Raw genomic sequence first — 15,466 nt, 5'->3', positions numbered from 1 at the left:
TTCGTGTGTGTGTGGATGTACTGTGCTGAAATAATCCTCGTCTTTCTGCTCTACCTTTAGACAACTTTAACGTATCTTTGCCACTGAGAAGATTCTGTTGTGTGTGAAGGCAAACACTACAGCAGCTAATAAGTCCAAAACGTGTTTAAATCAGTAAAAGAAGACTTTGTAGTGTTTGAGTTTGGTGCTCTGGAGGCAGAAATAATCTCACTGATTTAGTTAAACTTATATTATCTAAGCAGGAAAGCTCAGTAGAGAAGACTCGGAAAAAAATACAGGAGGAAATTAACCCTCCTACTCTAGTTATGCAGGATTTTTTCGCCAATTATATCATTTCAGATTCAACGAGAGCTTCTTCTTTGCTCAGAGAAATTGTGCTTTTATAAACAAAAGTGTAATTGCTCAATAAAACTCTACATATATATAATACTGGGTCATGATTACTGCCTGACAGGCTGATGATACTTTTGAAATTTAAGAGTATGATGAAGCCTCCTGTCGGTATCAGTCAAGTCCTGCTCACAACGGCACGTTATTGAGACTTTTAGCATTTCACTAAATATTAAACTGTGCCCCATTCAGCAGACATATTGTAGTTCAGGAAACCTGCAGGCTGAACTCTCCTCATTGTTAATCTGCTTGCTGGCATTAGCATACAGGCCTGTACTTAAGCATAATTAATGACTACATGCCAACACCCCAATGATAGCGAAGCAAAGGCTATAAAACACCTTCTGTGAGTACAACTCAACCTTTCACCTTACTCCATGAATATGTGTGTGTTAATGCAAGTGTGTGAGCGTGTGAACATTACGAGGCATCAGAGTAAAACCTCATAAAGCAAACAGAATCAGTCACCAGAGCCGAAGCTGTTCTTACCACGGAGAAGCTTCCTCTGACTCATGCGCTTGTTAGGTTAAAAGTTAAAGGGTGGACACTGTCAATGTGAGGTGTATGTGTCGTATATACAGTCTGGATGTATATACAGTACCATGGAAATACACACACACGCACACACACACACACTCTCTCTCTCTCACACACACACACACACACACACACAAATAGACACACACAAACAAGACACCATGAAGAAGAACCATCTTGTTTTGACACCGTGGTGAATGGTTTGAGGTTGTAACATCCAAACAGAGATTTCCTTCACCCAGACAACCAAACTGAACGCAGCCAATGACAACAGATGGCTGGATTTATTACTGGGATTCACAGTTCTGATTGGTTAATTAAATATGAAAAAAAAAAGAAGGCCACTGCCAGTTTTTGAATGCACATGACAAGAGTGCGTGTGAGTGGAAAAACAAAGTTAAACGCGTGTGTGCCTGCAGTAATGAGCGTGTATATTTGTGTGAACCACTTTTTTTTTTTTTTTTTTTACTTATCTGTGGTTACTTACAAGTGCATGGAAGCCAAAACCAATCTTGTTTTCAAAGTGATTTTCTCCAATTTTCTGTGATACATCAAAAGCGAAAATGGATTTCTATTTCTACGCAAGGTGGGAATAAAACAGCGGTCGCTGTCATTCTTTCCATCACAATCTGTAAATGCACGCTCAAATCTCGCACTAATTCAGGCAGTGTTTTTTTGTTTTTTTTAAAGGCAGAAAATGCTCCACATGAGCAAGACGAGAAGCAGTTTCAGTGCTGCTGGTTCGTGCAGACTCATTCTCGACACAGTGTGTTTACAATGCAAACAAATATTAACTGCAGAGCTCTGTAGAGCCATTGTGCTGTTCACTTCCTTCACCTTGGCTGCTTTTTTCTCTTCTTTTTGACTTTACTTTTGTTTCTTTCATTCCTATTTTCCTTTTCCTTTATTTCTTTCCCTTTCCTCTTCATTTGTGTGTTCCTTTCTGCCTCATCACTCCACTTTTTCTATTTCCTTCACTCACCCTTTCTTTCCTTTCATCTCCTTTTTTAATCCTGCCTGCCCTTCCTTTTCCCATATTTCTTCATCTTTCCATTCCTGTCCAGCATTTTTAATCGTCTTTCTCTCGTCCAATTCCTCCTATATCTTTTCAATTGCTTTGCTCTTCCTTTCCTGCCATTTTTGTGTCCCTACCGGTACATTTCTACCATTTCCCCCTCAATTTCCTTCACTGTCTTTTCCCTCCTTTATGTTTCACTTCCCTGTTTTCCCTTTTCCTTTCCTGCCTTCCTATTTCCTATACCCATGTCTTTCCTATCTTTGTTCTTCCTGCTCTTCTTTTTGCTTTGCCCTTCTTTTTCTTCTCTTTCTTCTCTTTTACATTTAGTTTTGTTAACCTCTGGGACTTCCTTTTCCTTTCCCTTCTTTCTGTCCATTCCTTCCTTGCCCCTTTACTACCTCCCCTTTCTTTCTATTTAACCCTCTTTTACCTTTGTTTTCCTATCCTCCCTTCCAATTCCCAATTTCATAATTGCCCTTTTCCCTCCTTTTTTTTTTATCGTATCCCGACTTCTATCTTTTCCTTCCCTCATTTCGCCCTGGCCTTCTATTTTGCCAGTACCTTTGTTCTTTTTTCTCCCTCCCACAGCACCTCTTTCTGTCTCTCTCTTTCCATGTTATGCCGTTTTCCCCAAAGCAGCTCTACACCAATTCTTACTTGCATTTGTCAAAGGTTATCTCCCTCATTGACCATACATTTGGAAGACAGTTATAAGGAGAAAAGGAGCAGGCAGGAGATAAAAATAAGTGGGTTAGAGGGGAGTAAAGTAGAGATGAAGCCGTACAGAGAGAGAAAGAGAGAGAAGGCAAAGAAAGAGACAGTATGAGACAAATACAATCTAATTCCCACATCAGAGTCGGAGTATCCGGGCTGTGCAGATGGTACGTGAGTGTGTGAGCGACTGTGAGTACATATGTGTGCAATGAAGAAAGTGTGTGTGTGTGCTCCATACAGCCTGTATGGCAGAGCTGGGCTGCACCAGGCTGGCGTTGGCTGCGTCTAATTGAATGCTCATTGGTGTAATTGAAGCCTCTCAGCTCTGCAGCTCCTCATGTTAAAGACTGGGACCAGATGTCATTCAGCTGTGTCACATCTCCTGCCAATCACTAATGCTCACTCCCTCTCTCTCTCTCTATCTGTCGCAGATGGAGGACCAACAGATCTCCAGATTCAGACACCGTTACTCACCCATGGTTCCAAATCCCAGAGCCTATTTATCTGTGCGAGTGTGTATTTGTAAGGAAATGTGTGTCTGAGCTCAACAGCAGAGTGGGCAAAAATGTAAATCAGCCACAGGGAAATTGCAAGGCATTGTAACTCAAGGGAACACGACAGAAAACTGGAGGATACAAGACAGGGCTCGCCACTTTAAACTTGGCAATTTCTTTATCCTGTTCCCCCCCGGTGTCAACTGACTAAACAGTGTACAATTAAGACCTGACACCTTACTGAGAAACTCACAGAAGGATAGAAGAAGAAGAGAGAAGGAGGGTAGAATAGACAGAGTGTGAAGGCTGGAGGGAGGCGTAAAGGTGAGATGAAGAAACCGTGATTTAAGAGGGTGGGAGGTGCAAGAGCGCCTGCAAAAAGAAGCTTAAAATAAATAGAAGAGAGTTGTGAGAAAGAGGAGAAGACTTTAATGGAAAGAGAGAAGTTAGAGATGATGAGAAGCAAGTATTCACGAGTCCCTGAAAGTCTTAAATAACCTAAATTTAAAGCCCCAAAAATTATATTTCTTAAAGACAGAGATTTTATCTTGTTCAACATTTAATAGGAGGCTTCTTGGCACGCTCAAGGCTTAGATTAATACAGAACTGGGTTAATACAATATGCTTTTTTTTATTGTATCAGCTTCACTTACGAGAATTGGACAGTCTCTTACCACTTTATTTCCTATTTCCTTGTTTCCCCTTTCTTATTCAACCCATTTAGAGTTTATAAACTTTCACTGGCTACATTCATTCACAAACAGGCTGATTTTATGAGCTTTATTTCTTTATTCTCTTCTTTAAATTGGCTTAAAACTAAATTCTTGTGGCATTAAAATGGCTATAAAAGACTTAAATATCCTTTGAACCTGCAGATGCTCTTGAAAGGAAATATAGAGGTCCAGATGACAGATCACATAAACCCTCCGTAGTAGCAGAGCAGTAGATGGCGCCAGCCTGCAGTGCATTGTATTCACCAAAGGAGCACACTTTTAAACATTTTTCTCCGTTCTCTCCCACTCCCATTTTCTTTTTCTTCCCTCCTTTCTGTGATTCATCCATCCCTACAAAGCCGCGGTTCTACTGTTACACGCCCAGGGCACAACTCTTGTCTGGCCTCATTAAAAGATCAAGACAATTCTTAGCAACAGTTAATAAATCTTCAGGGCAAAGAGCACTCTTTACTCCACCACGCGAGTTCATCTGTTATGCTCTTTGGTCGTCTTTTAGAAGTCTCTGAAAAAAACATAACACAGAGGCGCAACAAAGAGTCCATTGCTGTCATATATCGTGGTTTCAGGGGAGCTTATCAATGGATTTTTGACTCACCGGCCATCTGCTGGATCCCGCTGAAGGCTCCTAGGTTACCGGAGGAGGTTGCCTGCTGAAGCAACTGATGGCAAGAAACAGAGAAAGAAAGAGAGAGGAGGGGAGACGAGACAGAGGAAAAAGAAGAGGGAGAAACAAAGTGAGCTGGGTGGACACCGAAAGCTTAATACATGTCTATACAAAGCTACAATGAGAAGCTAAACTCGTAATGAGCGGGGTTAGCAATGTGGTTTTTGCCTCAATGCTCGATGAGTAAATGAGCTGCTAATATAGTTTGATCTCTCCTCTAAGCGAACTCTGTTTGTATTCCACTATGATTCTTCCAGACAAGTTGAGCATGAAAGCTCTAATCTAGCCGACTAATTAGATTCCAAAACAAAAGTGGAATACTGATGCTGTCAAAAACTCATCCTTCAAAGACTTGAATTAACAGCAAATTAACATCTTGTTTCCATTGTGTGATTTTTTTTTCTTCCAGAATAGAGTTTAATCTTTTCAAAAGACTGAGAAAGAGGATTTAAAAAGAGCAGAAAAATCTGGGAGCCAAATTCAGGAAAACGCTTCTTATCTCAATTTTTCCCCCCTCCAAAATAAATCAATATCCAGAAAAGGAGAAATGTTTGTCTGAGCTCTGTTTTTCCTCGTCGAAAAGACAGGTGCTAATTGCACTCGCAAACAATTTGAGAATCGAATCCCAGACATTTGAGATGTGGATTTTAAGGGGAAGTTTTTTGGGGTTGCTAATTTAGAAACTGAAGAGAAATGACTCAAGGGTTAGTGCCCAAACTTTTTACAAGAGGAAGTCTGAGTATGTGCCTCTGAAAAGGCAAAGGACTGCAGAGACAAAAGGAGACAATGAGGTTTCTGAACCCTAATTTAGAACAACAACAAAAAAAAGACCCAATCAAACAAATCAACCGATGAGAATCTCAGATGCTGTGCAGCCGAGCCTCTACTGCAAGATTTCTCAAATTGGGGATCAGTGGACTCCCCAGGGGCTTCACACTGTCCCCAGCCAAAGAACCTTTTGTTTAATCCCCAAAAAGACATGAGAATTTACCAGAATTAGTGAATACATTGGAAGAATTATTTTAGAAACAAGCTTTACTCTCAACTATTGTTTCCACTGTCGCTGTCTTGTGAAAACCCTGTCCCACATTTTTCTGTTAATCTAATGGGTTTTTTAATGTTTTATTTAGCTTAAGAAGTAGGAGAGCGTTGTCAGCCAATAAACAAAACGCTTAATCCTTCAGTTTAGGTCAACATTTAAAAAAGACAAAATTTGGAGACACAGCATATGGTTTTCACTGGACAATGGCAACACGCAGCATAAGACAGAAGTCCAGAGTGGACATCGATAAGGCAACCCGGTGTCCTAGAATTTATGTTTATATACTGTATTACTTCTCTTTAGTCCATGAAGTGTACTGCACGGAAAAGGCATCCGTCAGGTTGCTAGGTTTGGGCGACAATACCACTTTACCAAACCAAATTAGTAGCAGGCTACATAAAAGTAATTCCAGGAGACAGGGTTAGGTAAAAAATATTTGGTAAGATCAATATAACAAGCCAAAAAAGTGATTATTACTTTGCAATCACAATAAAGCAATCTTCCTAAATGTGTCCTTGCAGTGAGTTTAGTTTGTCTTTGGGTTTTTCACATTGTCTAAAAAGGATTAAAATACAGCACAAGAGGCTGTAACCAATTTTTTATATCATTTTATACATAAATAAACAATATTATTATTATTGGCTTCTGGCAGCCTCAAACCCCATTCAGAGACCTCATTTCCTTTCTACGCTACAATCCCAAGAGAAGGATGGAGGAGAGGAACAATGGCAGGGCTAAAGGAAGAATTACAGAACAAAAGGAAGAAGGGAGGAAGAGACAAGAAGCCAGTGAGAGTATTTTGGGATTTTTCAAGTTGGATGTTTTTGATTGGGGCACTGACTGCAGCAGCGTTGGCCATGGGGCTGCAGTAAGGGGTGGAGGAGGTGATGGTGGAGGTGGGCGACGCGGCGGCTCTCCTTACAGCCAGATACTGCGGGGTGAGGCCGCCCAGGCCCGTCAGGCTCCCCCAGGTGGTCGCACTGTTGAGCTGCTGCATCTGCTGCGCCAGCTGCTGCTGCAGACGCCGCTGCTCCTTGTCCTTCTGCGTGTCGGCGAACTTCACCACTATGGGAGACGAGCAGCCCTGCAGGGGAGGAAGAGGAGGAGAGGAGGGGGGAGGAGAGGAACGGAGAGATGGGAGAAATAAAGAGAGGGGAAGAGATGAAAAGGAGAAAGCAGAGGAAAGGAGAGGGGACAAGACAGAAGAGAAAAGAAGAGCAGAGAAAAAAAGAGGAGACAAAACAGGAGAGGAAAGAAGGGAGGAAATAGGAAAGAAAAGGAAGGGAAAGGAGAGAAGAGGAAATAGAAAGCAGAGAGGAAAGATAAGAAGGACAAAAAACAAGACAAGAGAGGACACGAGATAAAGGCAGAGAAGAGACCGGGAGACATGAGGGGAAAAGAATGAAGAGGACAAGAGAACAGACAGAAGCGGAGAAAGGAGAGGAAAAAAGAAACAAGAGGAAGGGAAAGGAGAGGAGAAATAAAAAAGGAGGAGAGGCAAAAGAGAGATAAGAGAAAATTAAAAGAAAGAAAGAAGAGAGGAGGGGGAGGGTAGGTTAGGATGGGAGAAAGAATAGAGAGAAGACAAGCAAGGAAAGGATAAGGGAGAAAAGAGAAAATGAGAGAAAAATGAGGGACATGAGGGGAAGGGAAAGAAGAGAAGAGGAAAATGGATAGAAGATGAGGAATAGAGGGGAAGAAAACAGGAAAAAGAAGATGAGCAGAGTCATGGAAAGACAACAACAGAGAGAGAAATCAGAAAGAAGAGAATGAGGAAGAAAGGACAGGTAAAGGAAAAAAAGAAAGTTGAGGGGTAGAAAAAGTGAGGAGAGACAAAGAGAAATTGGAAAAGGAAGAGAAGAGGAGATAATTAGGGAATCAGGTTTGTACTTGCACACACACTTCATTAATAAACTAAATGAAAATTAAGGTCTTCATGAAGATGGGGAAAAGGACATATACACACTTGCACATACACAAAATACACACGGACGCACACAAACACACCTAAGGACTCACAAGAGTACAACCACACAAGAGAATCAACGCATTAACAAACTTTACATCAGCAAAGAGAAAATCTTTTCTCAATGAAAACTGCCGTGTAAAATTTTCTCTCGCGTGCTCACACACACACACACACACACACACACGCGCACAGTGACAGAGTCACACAGGAAACTTGACTCTAAAGCCAGTGGGCTTTCTTCTTTCCCCCACAAGGGTTCAGTTATCTCTGAGTCCAGAACGGTTTCACCAGAAACAGATTTCCTGAGTTCTCCAACTATTTCATCATCTCATATGAAGAGAGACTTGAGATCTGTGTGCGTATGTGTGCACATTAGTGTGTGTGTGTGAGAGAGAGAGAGAGAGATTAGGATGACCAGAAAGAGAGGTTGAGAGGGCAAAAGGAAGATTTAGAGATTTGGACAATCACAAGTGTATATAATTGTCCGAATTTCAATTCCTCGGAGCAGCAGTGTGTGTGTGAGTGTGTGAATGTGTCAGATGAATGAACTTATCACATGCAGAGAAGGATAAAAAAAAAAAAAAAAAAAACCAACACAACGCTCCGGATGAAAGTTGCAGCGACGGCTGAAACACAGCAAAGCTGAAACAAGTCATAATCTATCACACCACACCATTACTCACACGCTGCAATCAAAGCCTAACTAGGGGCAAATCCGTTCGAAACAAAGGCAATCTGCCACAGGAGAATAAAAACCTTTTGATTGAAACATTTAGTTCGAGGCACGATCCGCACTCGGCAGGGGAGAGAAGGGATTTGGCTACTTTGCAGCTACTGCGCAGCACACAGTCAGAGCTGAGATATATGTCAAGTGTGTGTAACAGAGTGAATGTGGGTGAATGTTGATATGAAAATGTGTCTGTACAGGTTCAGGTGTGTTGCGTAAAAGTAAAATAAGTGTAAGTGTTTCTTGAGAGCACGTGAGAGAGACTTTGGATCAGTACGTTCGCTGTAAAATCAATTTAGTCTAATCAACGTGAATGAATGCAATTATGTAACATGTCAGTTTCATGGCAACTTCAACAAATCAATAATATCATTTATAAAATGTAAAAAACTTTCAGTTTAGAGATTTTCAGTTTACAATGATATAAAATGGAGAAAAGCAGCACATTTAAGAAGCCTGAAGAAGAAAGTTAGGGGCATGCCTGATAGATCGCTAATAATTTGGGATAATTTCATTTATTGATTTAAGACTAGAGAAGTGTTTACCTGTAAGTTACATCAGCAAACTGATGCTAAATTCAAGTTTTATATTGATTACAAAGTGGATGCTAACACGACTACAGCAGGTTAGGATGTCATGTAAGAAGAGCCATTCCTGAAACTCTACTGGAAGATAACATTTTATTGCAAACCAAGCAGGGCGATTATCTCTTGACAATATGACATCCCAAATGTCGGCTGCACTTAATATCTTAAATGTCAAGTGTGTTTTATCCCTAGTGCCAGATCAAACCTTTCTTCTTAAAGTAAACAGACACTAGACTAGTCGACAATGCAGCATAACTTTCCATGGTGTAGGTTTGCCAAAATATAAAAGTGCTCATGTGTAGCCCACAGCTAATTGCTGACTCATTGGTAACATTACAGGTTCAGTTTGAGTCTCCCAAAGCATGATGGGAACTGCAGTGCTAAAACTTCAAACAAATTCATCATGGAAATAAGAACAAGGAGTGACAAAATCCATGGCTTTTTCTTTTCATTTACACTACCAGTACATTACAGTAGACATGTACTTGCTGTGTTTGGAGAACATTGCAAACAAACTGTGTAAACCGCTTTTTCATCATCAAGTAAGTGCCCTTGAACATGAGTAGCACCGCTCATATGCCAGATAATGGCATTTCTAAGCATCCTGAAAATAATACTATACAACACAGCTAGCTAAGAAATGCTGTCACAATGCAATGCATGCCTGTACATAAGGAGAGTGAAATCAAACAAAAACACCCTGAGGCTCAGCAAATGTGACATCAGAACCAATGGCAATTCAGTAAATGTACAATAACAAGGCAGCCTAGCTAATACATTTTTGTTTTTACAGTGTATACTTGTGTGTGCGTCCAGACAACCCCTCCTTTGTGGGCCGGGGCTCAACTTTATCAGCGGAATGAGCATGTCCCCTGTCTGATGGTGGCTCGGGCATATTTACTCCGTCTCTCCACCAGTCATTTTCCCTCTTTATTCTGACCGCCGAAAGATAAAGGAGCTGAGACGATGGGAGAATTGCATTCGGAGGGAGTGTGTCACTCTGGGGCCGTGCCGCTGCAGTCGATTCCCCTTGAGACAGGAGCTCCCTTTCCCTCTCTGCTAAATATCTCATTACTCTAGCTGACACGCAGCGAGCAGGGGAAATGCAGCCCAGAATGAGAGTCCTGCACTGGGAGAGGGGCAGAGGGCCAGGGGCCTCTAGTCTTGGTGCTGCTGGTTCTCCCTGAAAACTGGGCTGCACTTTAAAGTTTTTTGGGCGACTGTTTGGTCAAATTTGTCCTTAAATGGTGAGAACACGTAGAGGGGAAGTGGGAGCTTATGCCATCTGTTGGTTTCGCACAAAGAAACAAATCATCAATGATTTTTCCGTAGGGGGATTTTTAATAATTCAGCATAGATTAGTAACAGCTTGAACTTTCATATATCAAACACTGTGTGACTATAATGCTAATCAGCCATGAGTGAGATGGAACAACATCACTGTCCAGGGAAAACAATGTATTTCCAAACTAGGTGATTCATTTTCAGTTTTCACATAAGGTAAAGAATTACATGCTTCTAAAAGTTATAATGCTTAAGATTTTTAAACCCCCTTTTTGAGACTATTTATGATTAACTGTATCTCTCCAATAGCCATTAAATGCATTTACATTCTGTAATAGGTTCTCTATATAGTAGTTTTCATTTGTATTGGCAGAGTCCGCCACATTTAATGCTGCTGCTGCTTCACATTGAATGCATTAAACTGGCAAAAGAAGTTGTGTTTTGTTTTTTTATTGTGAAGCAGTCACAGGGAGCTTTTTTTCTCAGAGGTTAGTGGCTGATCACGTTCGTTCATCTAAAATGTGGCTACATGATCGTTTTTTGAAAGCGGTTCAGTTTTAAATATTGCAGTAGAGTAATTTTTCCGAATACTGCTATTGTGTGAAAAACTACTCGACAAGAGCACAGACTGAAATCACATTGTGGTTGCTCATTGTATGATGGAAAAGGCAAATTTTGACTAACTTCTTTATTAATCCAAAATGAGTTTGTTTGGCTGCACTGCAAACCGGTTTCTCTTCTGTTGTATTTCTGACAAAGTAGCTGCTCAGTGTTGTGGTATTAAACTACACTTGCTGTTAAAAGCAGTAATGAATCAGGACTGAAATCTTTAGAGTTATAACTTTAATAGGCAAGAGAGAAGGAAGGAAGGAAGGAAGGAAGGAAGCAACCCGATTCTCGCATGTTCTTCAAATAGCTTCCGTCTGTTTAAGAATATTTGACGAGCCAGCTAATGTTTATAGGTATTTATTGCTGATGGGCGTCTGTGAAAACTCTGCCACTGGGTGCAATTACACCTCATGTAGTGCTAAACTAAATTTGCAAACCATCTGATTTATTTTGAATTGGCCACTTTTGAACACAAACAGCAGGGGGTAACATGATGACTTTACCCTCTATGGTCACCAAAATATTTCATGACACCCTTGTTGATTGTTAACACATAAGAATACATTGAATTCAATAATAACAGACTACTTATCCAACATAAGAATACTAATTTGTAGTCATAAAAAGTTCTTAAATGGTCTCTGATTTCAAATATTTTGAAAATAACATGCCATCAACTCAGTGCTGGTGGTGTAGCATCTATTTATTTGGGATCTATATTATTTCAGGAGAGAGATTTTTACCTGCAGACAGCCTCCCATGTTGCACAACTTTCACATCTTAAGAAAATAAAGTGCTTCAAGTCTCACAGGAACCTTTCTCACCAGGAGACATTTCTACAGGGAAAACACTCCTTTCTGTTATTTTTGTCTGTTTCTTACAATGTTTGACAAATCGTCTACAAAAAAAAAATACCATACTTGGATACATATCTATACAGAATATATCCTAAAGTTTGGTTCATCGAAGAAATACGTTTCCATCACTTAGCAGGAATCCTTGGTGGTTCCCATAAAACCCCTCCAAACACAGTTTTATCTGTATGTTTGGTGTCCTGCCATGATGCTACACCTATGATTGACAGATGAGTCTGTGTAGGCTGACAGCATGACAACCTATGGTCTCAAAATGATATTGCAAACATAGCAATAAGCACCTGGAATAATTATGGTATCCAAATGTATAATTATGTAATTACAACATATGGATCATTCGTCATGCTGTGAAAATGCACCTCAGCACCTGCTTCAGGTTGTGATTTGACCTCACTTCACTGTCCACGCATAAAAAAGTTAAACTTTGGTCTGTGACAGAAGTTACAGACTTGTGATCGACTTAACCAGGAGTTCACTCAGCTAATAAACCTGATGATACTCCCTGAAGCCAACTTCCCGAGACAGCCGTGAAAAGAGCATTACACATCACTTCCCATCTTTCCCAAAATGCTGAACTTCTAAGCTCCGGTCCACTTACCTTGAAAATCAATCTCTCATAGCTTTCAAGAGAGTTTATGTGCTCTGAACCTTCTCAGTCTCATTTATTTACCACTCACCTAGCCTTTAAATGTCAAACCATGTGATCTTTAGCTACTAATAGGAAAGCAGGAGGCTCTGTTAACTAAAGGAGCTTGCAAACGTCAAAAACACAGAGTTTCACAAACTGATCAGTTACATACTTGGGAAAAACTTCTGCGATGATCTGTCTAAATCTGGCCATGTCGATATCTAAACTCAAAACCTTCCTTCATGGTTGCCAATAATTTAACTTTAACTTACGCTTCACAATTTACTGCTTATTGGTTTAATTTTCAATTTTAGGTAACTTTCAATAAAAGGTTTATTTTGCCTTAATATTTTAGCCCTATTATATGTACTTTGGAAAATGTTGGAAGGACCGGATCAGTTACAATCCATCTTGCCTCATTTAATTCTCATTTGTCAAACTGCTTAAATATCATCAATTTGAAATCTATTTTTTTTATGTATAGCAGTCACTGATACCGAATGGGTGTACAGTATCGTATATATATAGTCAATTACCACTTAATTGTATTTATTGAGCTAAATCAAATTCAGTCTAATAAAACAACCCGGCATTAAATCATCATGAAGGCTCCATTCTAATTTTTTGTTGAAACCGTTTTAGAAAATTTTGATTAAACTTTTGGAGATAGTAGTTTGGGTGCTGTTGCCGCTTGACATACAGTATGCCAACGAAGGACAAAATGAGACAAAATAATAGAAACACCTGTCATATATAAGACGATACAGTTCAATAGCACCACAAACTGCAGCCTCCAAAATCACCGTAAAGATTTCAACATCTCTAAAACTGTTTCTACAAAAACTGAACATTACAAGCTACATGAAAGTAGATTTTATTACAGTTGTTGTATTACATTGTATACAACCCAATACTGGCAACTGAGTACTACTAGTATTTGCACGTTCACACAGTAAATCAAAACCATTTCGTGGCCAGTCACGACAGACGACAGTTTCAGAGTTGGTGTAATAAACCCAAGGTTGTATTCAGACATTTTTGGACAAATACAAATGGGATCATCCAGTCTTATATAGAGTCTAATCTAATAATTTCTTTCAGCGCCTGTCTCTGCTCTTCACAACAGTTGACAGATGTGTTTGTTCGCTATTTAAACAGACACAGCTCTGTTTTCTCTCATGCTCTACTTAAGCGCTTGTATACATGCGCTTGAGCGCTTGTGCATTTATGGTGGGGGTGTGTGTGCGTGCAGCGAGGGCAGGATAATGTGCAAGGGGGCCTCTAGTGTCATAGTGGAAAAAAGAAAGGTGGAAACAGAAATCAGTGTTGATGGAACGCTGCACAAGGGGAGCTGAGCGCTAAATGAGTAAGAGAGTGAATAATGTAAAGCACAAATCAACACAAATACAACACAATGAAGCCAAGCTACGTCTCTCCTCGTGTGTATTTAGAGGTTCGACTGTGAATTACTTGTCTCACTCATATCCACTTTCATTACGGCCTGACATTCAGCAAGCTTGTGTGTTTGTGTGAGATGTGTGTGTGTGTGTGCGTATGAGTGCGCCGGTGTGTACCTGAATGTCACAGCGTAATGAGAATGGATATGACAGTGACAGGGCCATCAACGAATGGACAACCCGCACTGCCTCCCTTTTTCCTGGGTTCATGCGGCGCATACGTGCCGGGGAACACACTCAAACACACAAACACATACCCACAATCTTGCACTATCTAAGACAGTGGGGTGCAATAGAGCCAAGACAATAACCAAACTCTATTTACCAGACCTCATTCCCTCATACGGACCCGAAGTAATTACTTTTAAATTGCAAAACTGAGGAACATTAACAAACGGTTGCGGCAATTTAGGTCCGCCTGGGGCTAGACAGCTTGTTTTCAAATGGAAATGAAGGTATTTTGCCATTGTCCACTGCAATATCGTTGTGTTATGGTTTAAGGCTTTTTTCTGTGTGCTTGATAAAAGCATGGGACACTCGCAGTGTTTACCAGGCCCATTGTGGCAGACGACTGCTCAGAGCGAGGATAATTCTAGCTTAATACTAACGCTGTCGGAGGAGAGTGTCACTCCTTCTACTCAGAAAGACAGACATGCTGCTGCTGCTGCTGCTGCTGGGCCACATGAATCAACACAGACACTTCACTGATATTCGCAGTGTGACAACATAAACAGAAAATCCCCACTCACACACACAAAACATACACTAACAGATGGAGGGAGGAGCATGCGTTTTCCCCATGTCAGGGTCACAGCACATCAATAGCAGCCATGATTATCATGATCAGCTCTAATGAGGGGGCTACGGGGGTGAACGCCACTCGTCTTTTTTCTTTAACACAGCCTGTTATTACCACTTTTTGTCTCCCTCTCTGACTCACACACTCGTCTTATACCATGTAATTCTCTCCCAATCACAGCCCTGTCATCCTGCCCCGTCGCCAATCTGACAATGTTGACAAGGGTGCCCCAAAACCTGGGGGAACACAAAGGAGCTGTGGCCGGGTCCCCATTACGGCAATGCCAGGGTAGCTGTGCAGCTGATGAGATCTGAAACATTACCTGCTCATTGCGGCTGTTGTGTCAAAGGTGCTTTTTGTCACAGTTTTGAGACTTGGCCGAAGTTTGTCTAGTTGGAAACTTTGTGAACAAAAATCCCTGATTTCATCAGAAGCCCTTTCAGAAACTGAGTCTGTAACATTGCTGGTTTATGTTTAAGCAATTTATTGTGATGTTCCATATTTGCGTAGTTCAAACGTGACTGGACTGCTCATACGATGTTTGCCATCTCAAACAGTTCTGCGTGGGCCTAAAACTAAGACGGGAACCCTTCCTGAATGCATTTTTAAGATCTGAGAGAGCTCTGAACCCAACCTGATATTTGGAGCAATGTTTTTGTTTTGCTTGTTTATTTCATCCATTACTGACTTTAATGCAGCACATTGGCTACACTCACTGGCATAACTACTCGCAACACACATGGATACACATGCTTTGTACCCTCAGAGAAAGAGTGAGAGGGAAGTTTCTTAATAACTTACATTTGAAAATAACCAAACCCAGACCATGAGCGTGAAGTTTAATGCAAAAAATTAACAAAACCTGGACCACAATCCAATCCTTTGTCGAGACCAATCCAGTTTAGGTCAGGTAACTAATTTCTCTTGTATACAACAGT

General features: G+C 40.7%; 1 protein-coding gene across 16 annotated transcripts in view; it reads right to left on the bottom strand.

The window, feature by feature from the left end:
- Positions 1 to 15,466, bottom strand: part of celf2 (cugbp, Elav-like family member 2) — a 492,311-nt gene that overhangs the window by 14,436 nt on the left and 462,409 nt on the right. For 13 of the 16 annotated variants that reach the window (XM_046072690.1, XM_046072689.1, XM_046072691.1 and 10 more), the window contains 2 exons: positions 6,435 to 6,677; positions 4,483 to 4,546 (listed from right to left, as the gene is read on the bottom strand). In XM_046072690.1, coding sequence (XP_045928646.1) covers positions 4,483 to 4,546; positions 6,435 to 6,677 — 307 coding nt within the window. The remainder of the gene's footprint in view (positions 1 to 4,482; positions 4,547 to 6,434; positions 6,678 to 15,466) is intronic. The other 3 variants (XM_046072682.1, XM_046072684.1, XM_046072683.1) reach the window with 1 other exon arrangement.

The sequence above is a fragment of the Micropterus dolomieu genome, linkage group LG16 (assembly GCF_021292245.1).
Source record: "Micropterus dolomieu isolate WLL.071019.BEF.003 ecotype Adirondacks linkage group LG16, ASM2129224v1, whole genome shotgun sequence".
Lineage (NCBI taxonomy): Eukaryota > Metazoa > Chordata > Actinopteri > Centrarchiformes > Centrarchidae > Micropterus > Micropterus dolomieu.
This window is presented reverse-complemented; position numbering and strand designations above follow the sequence as displayed.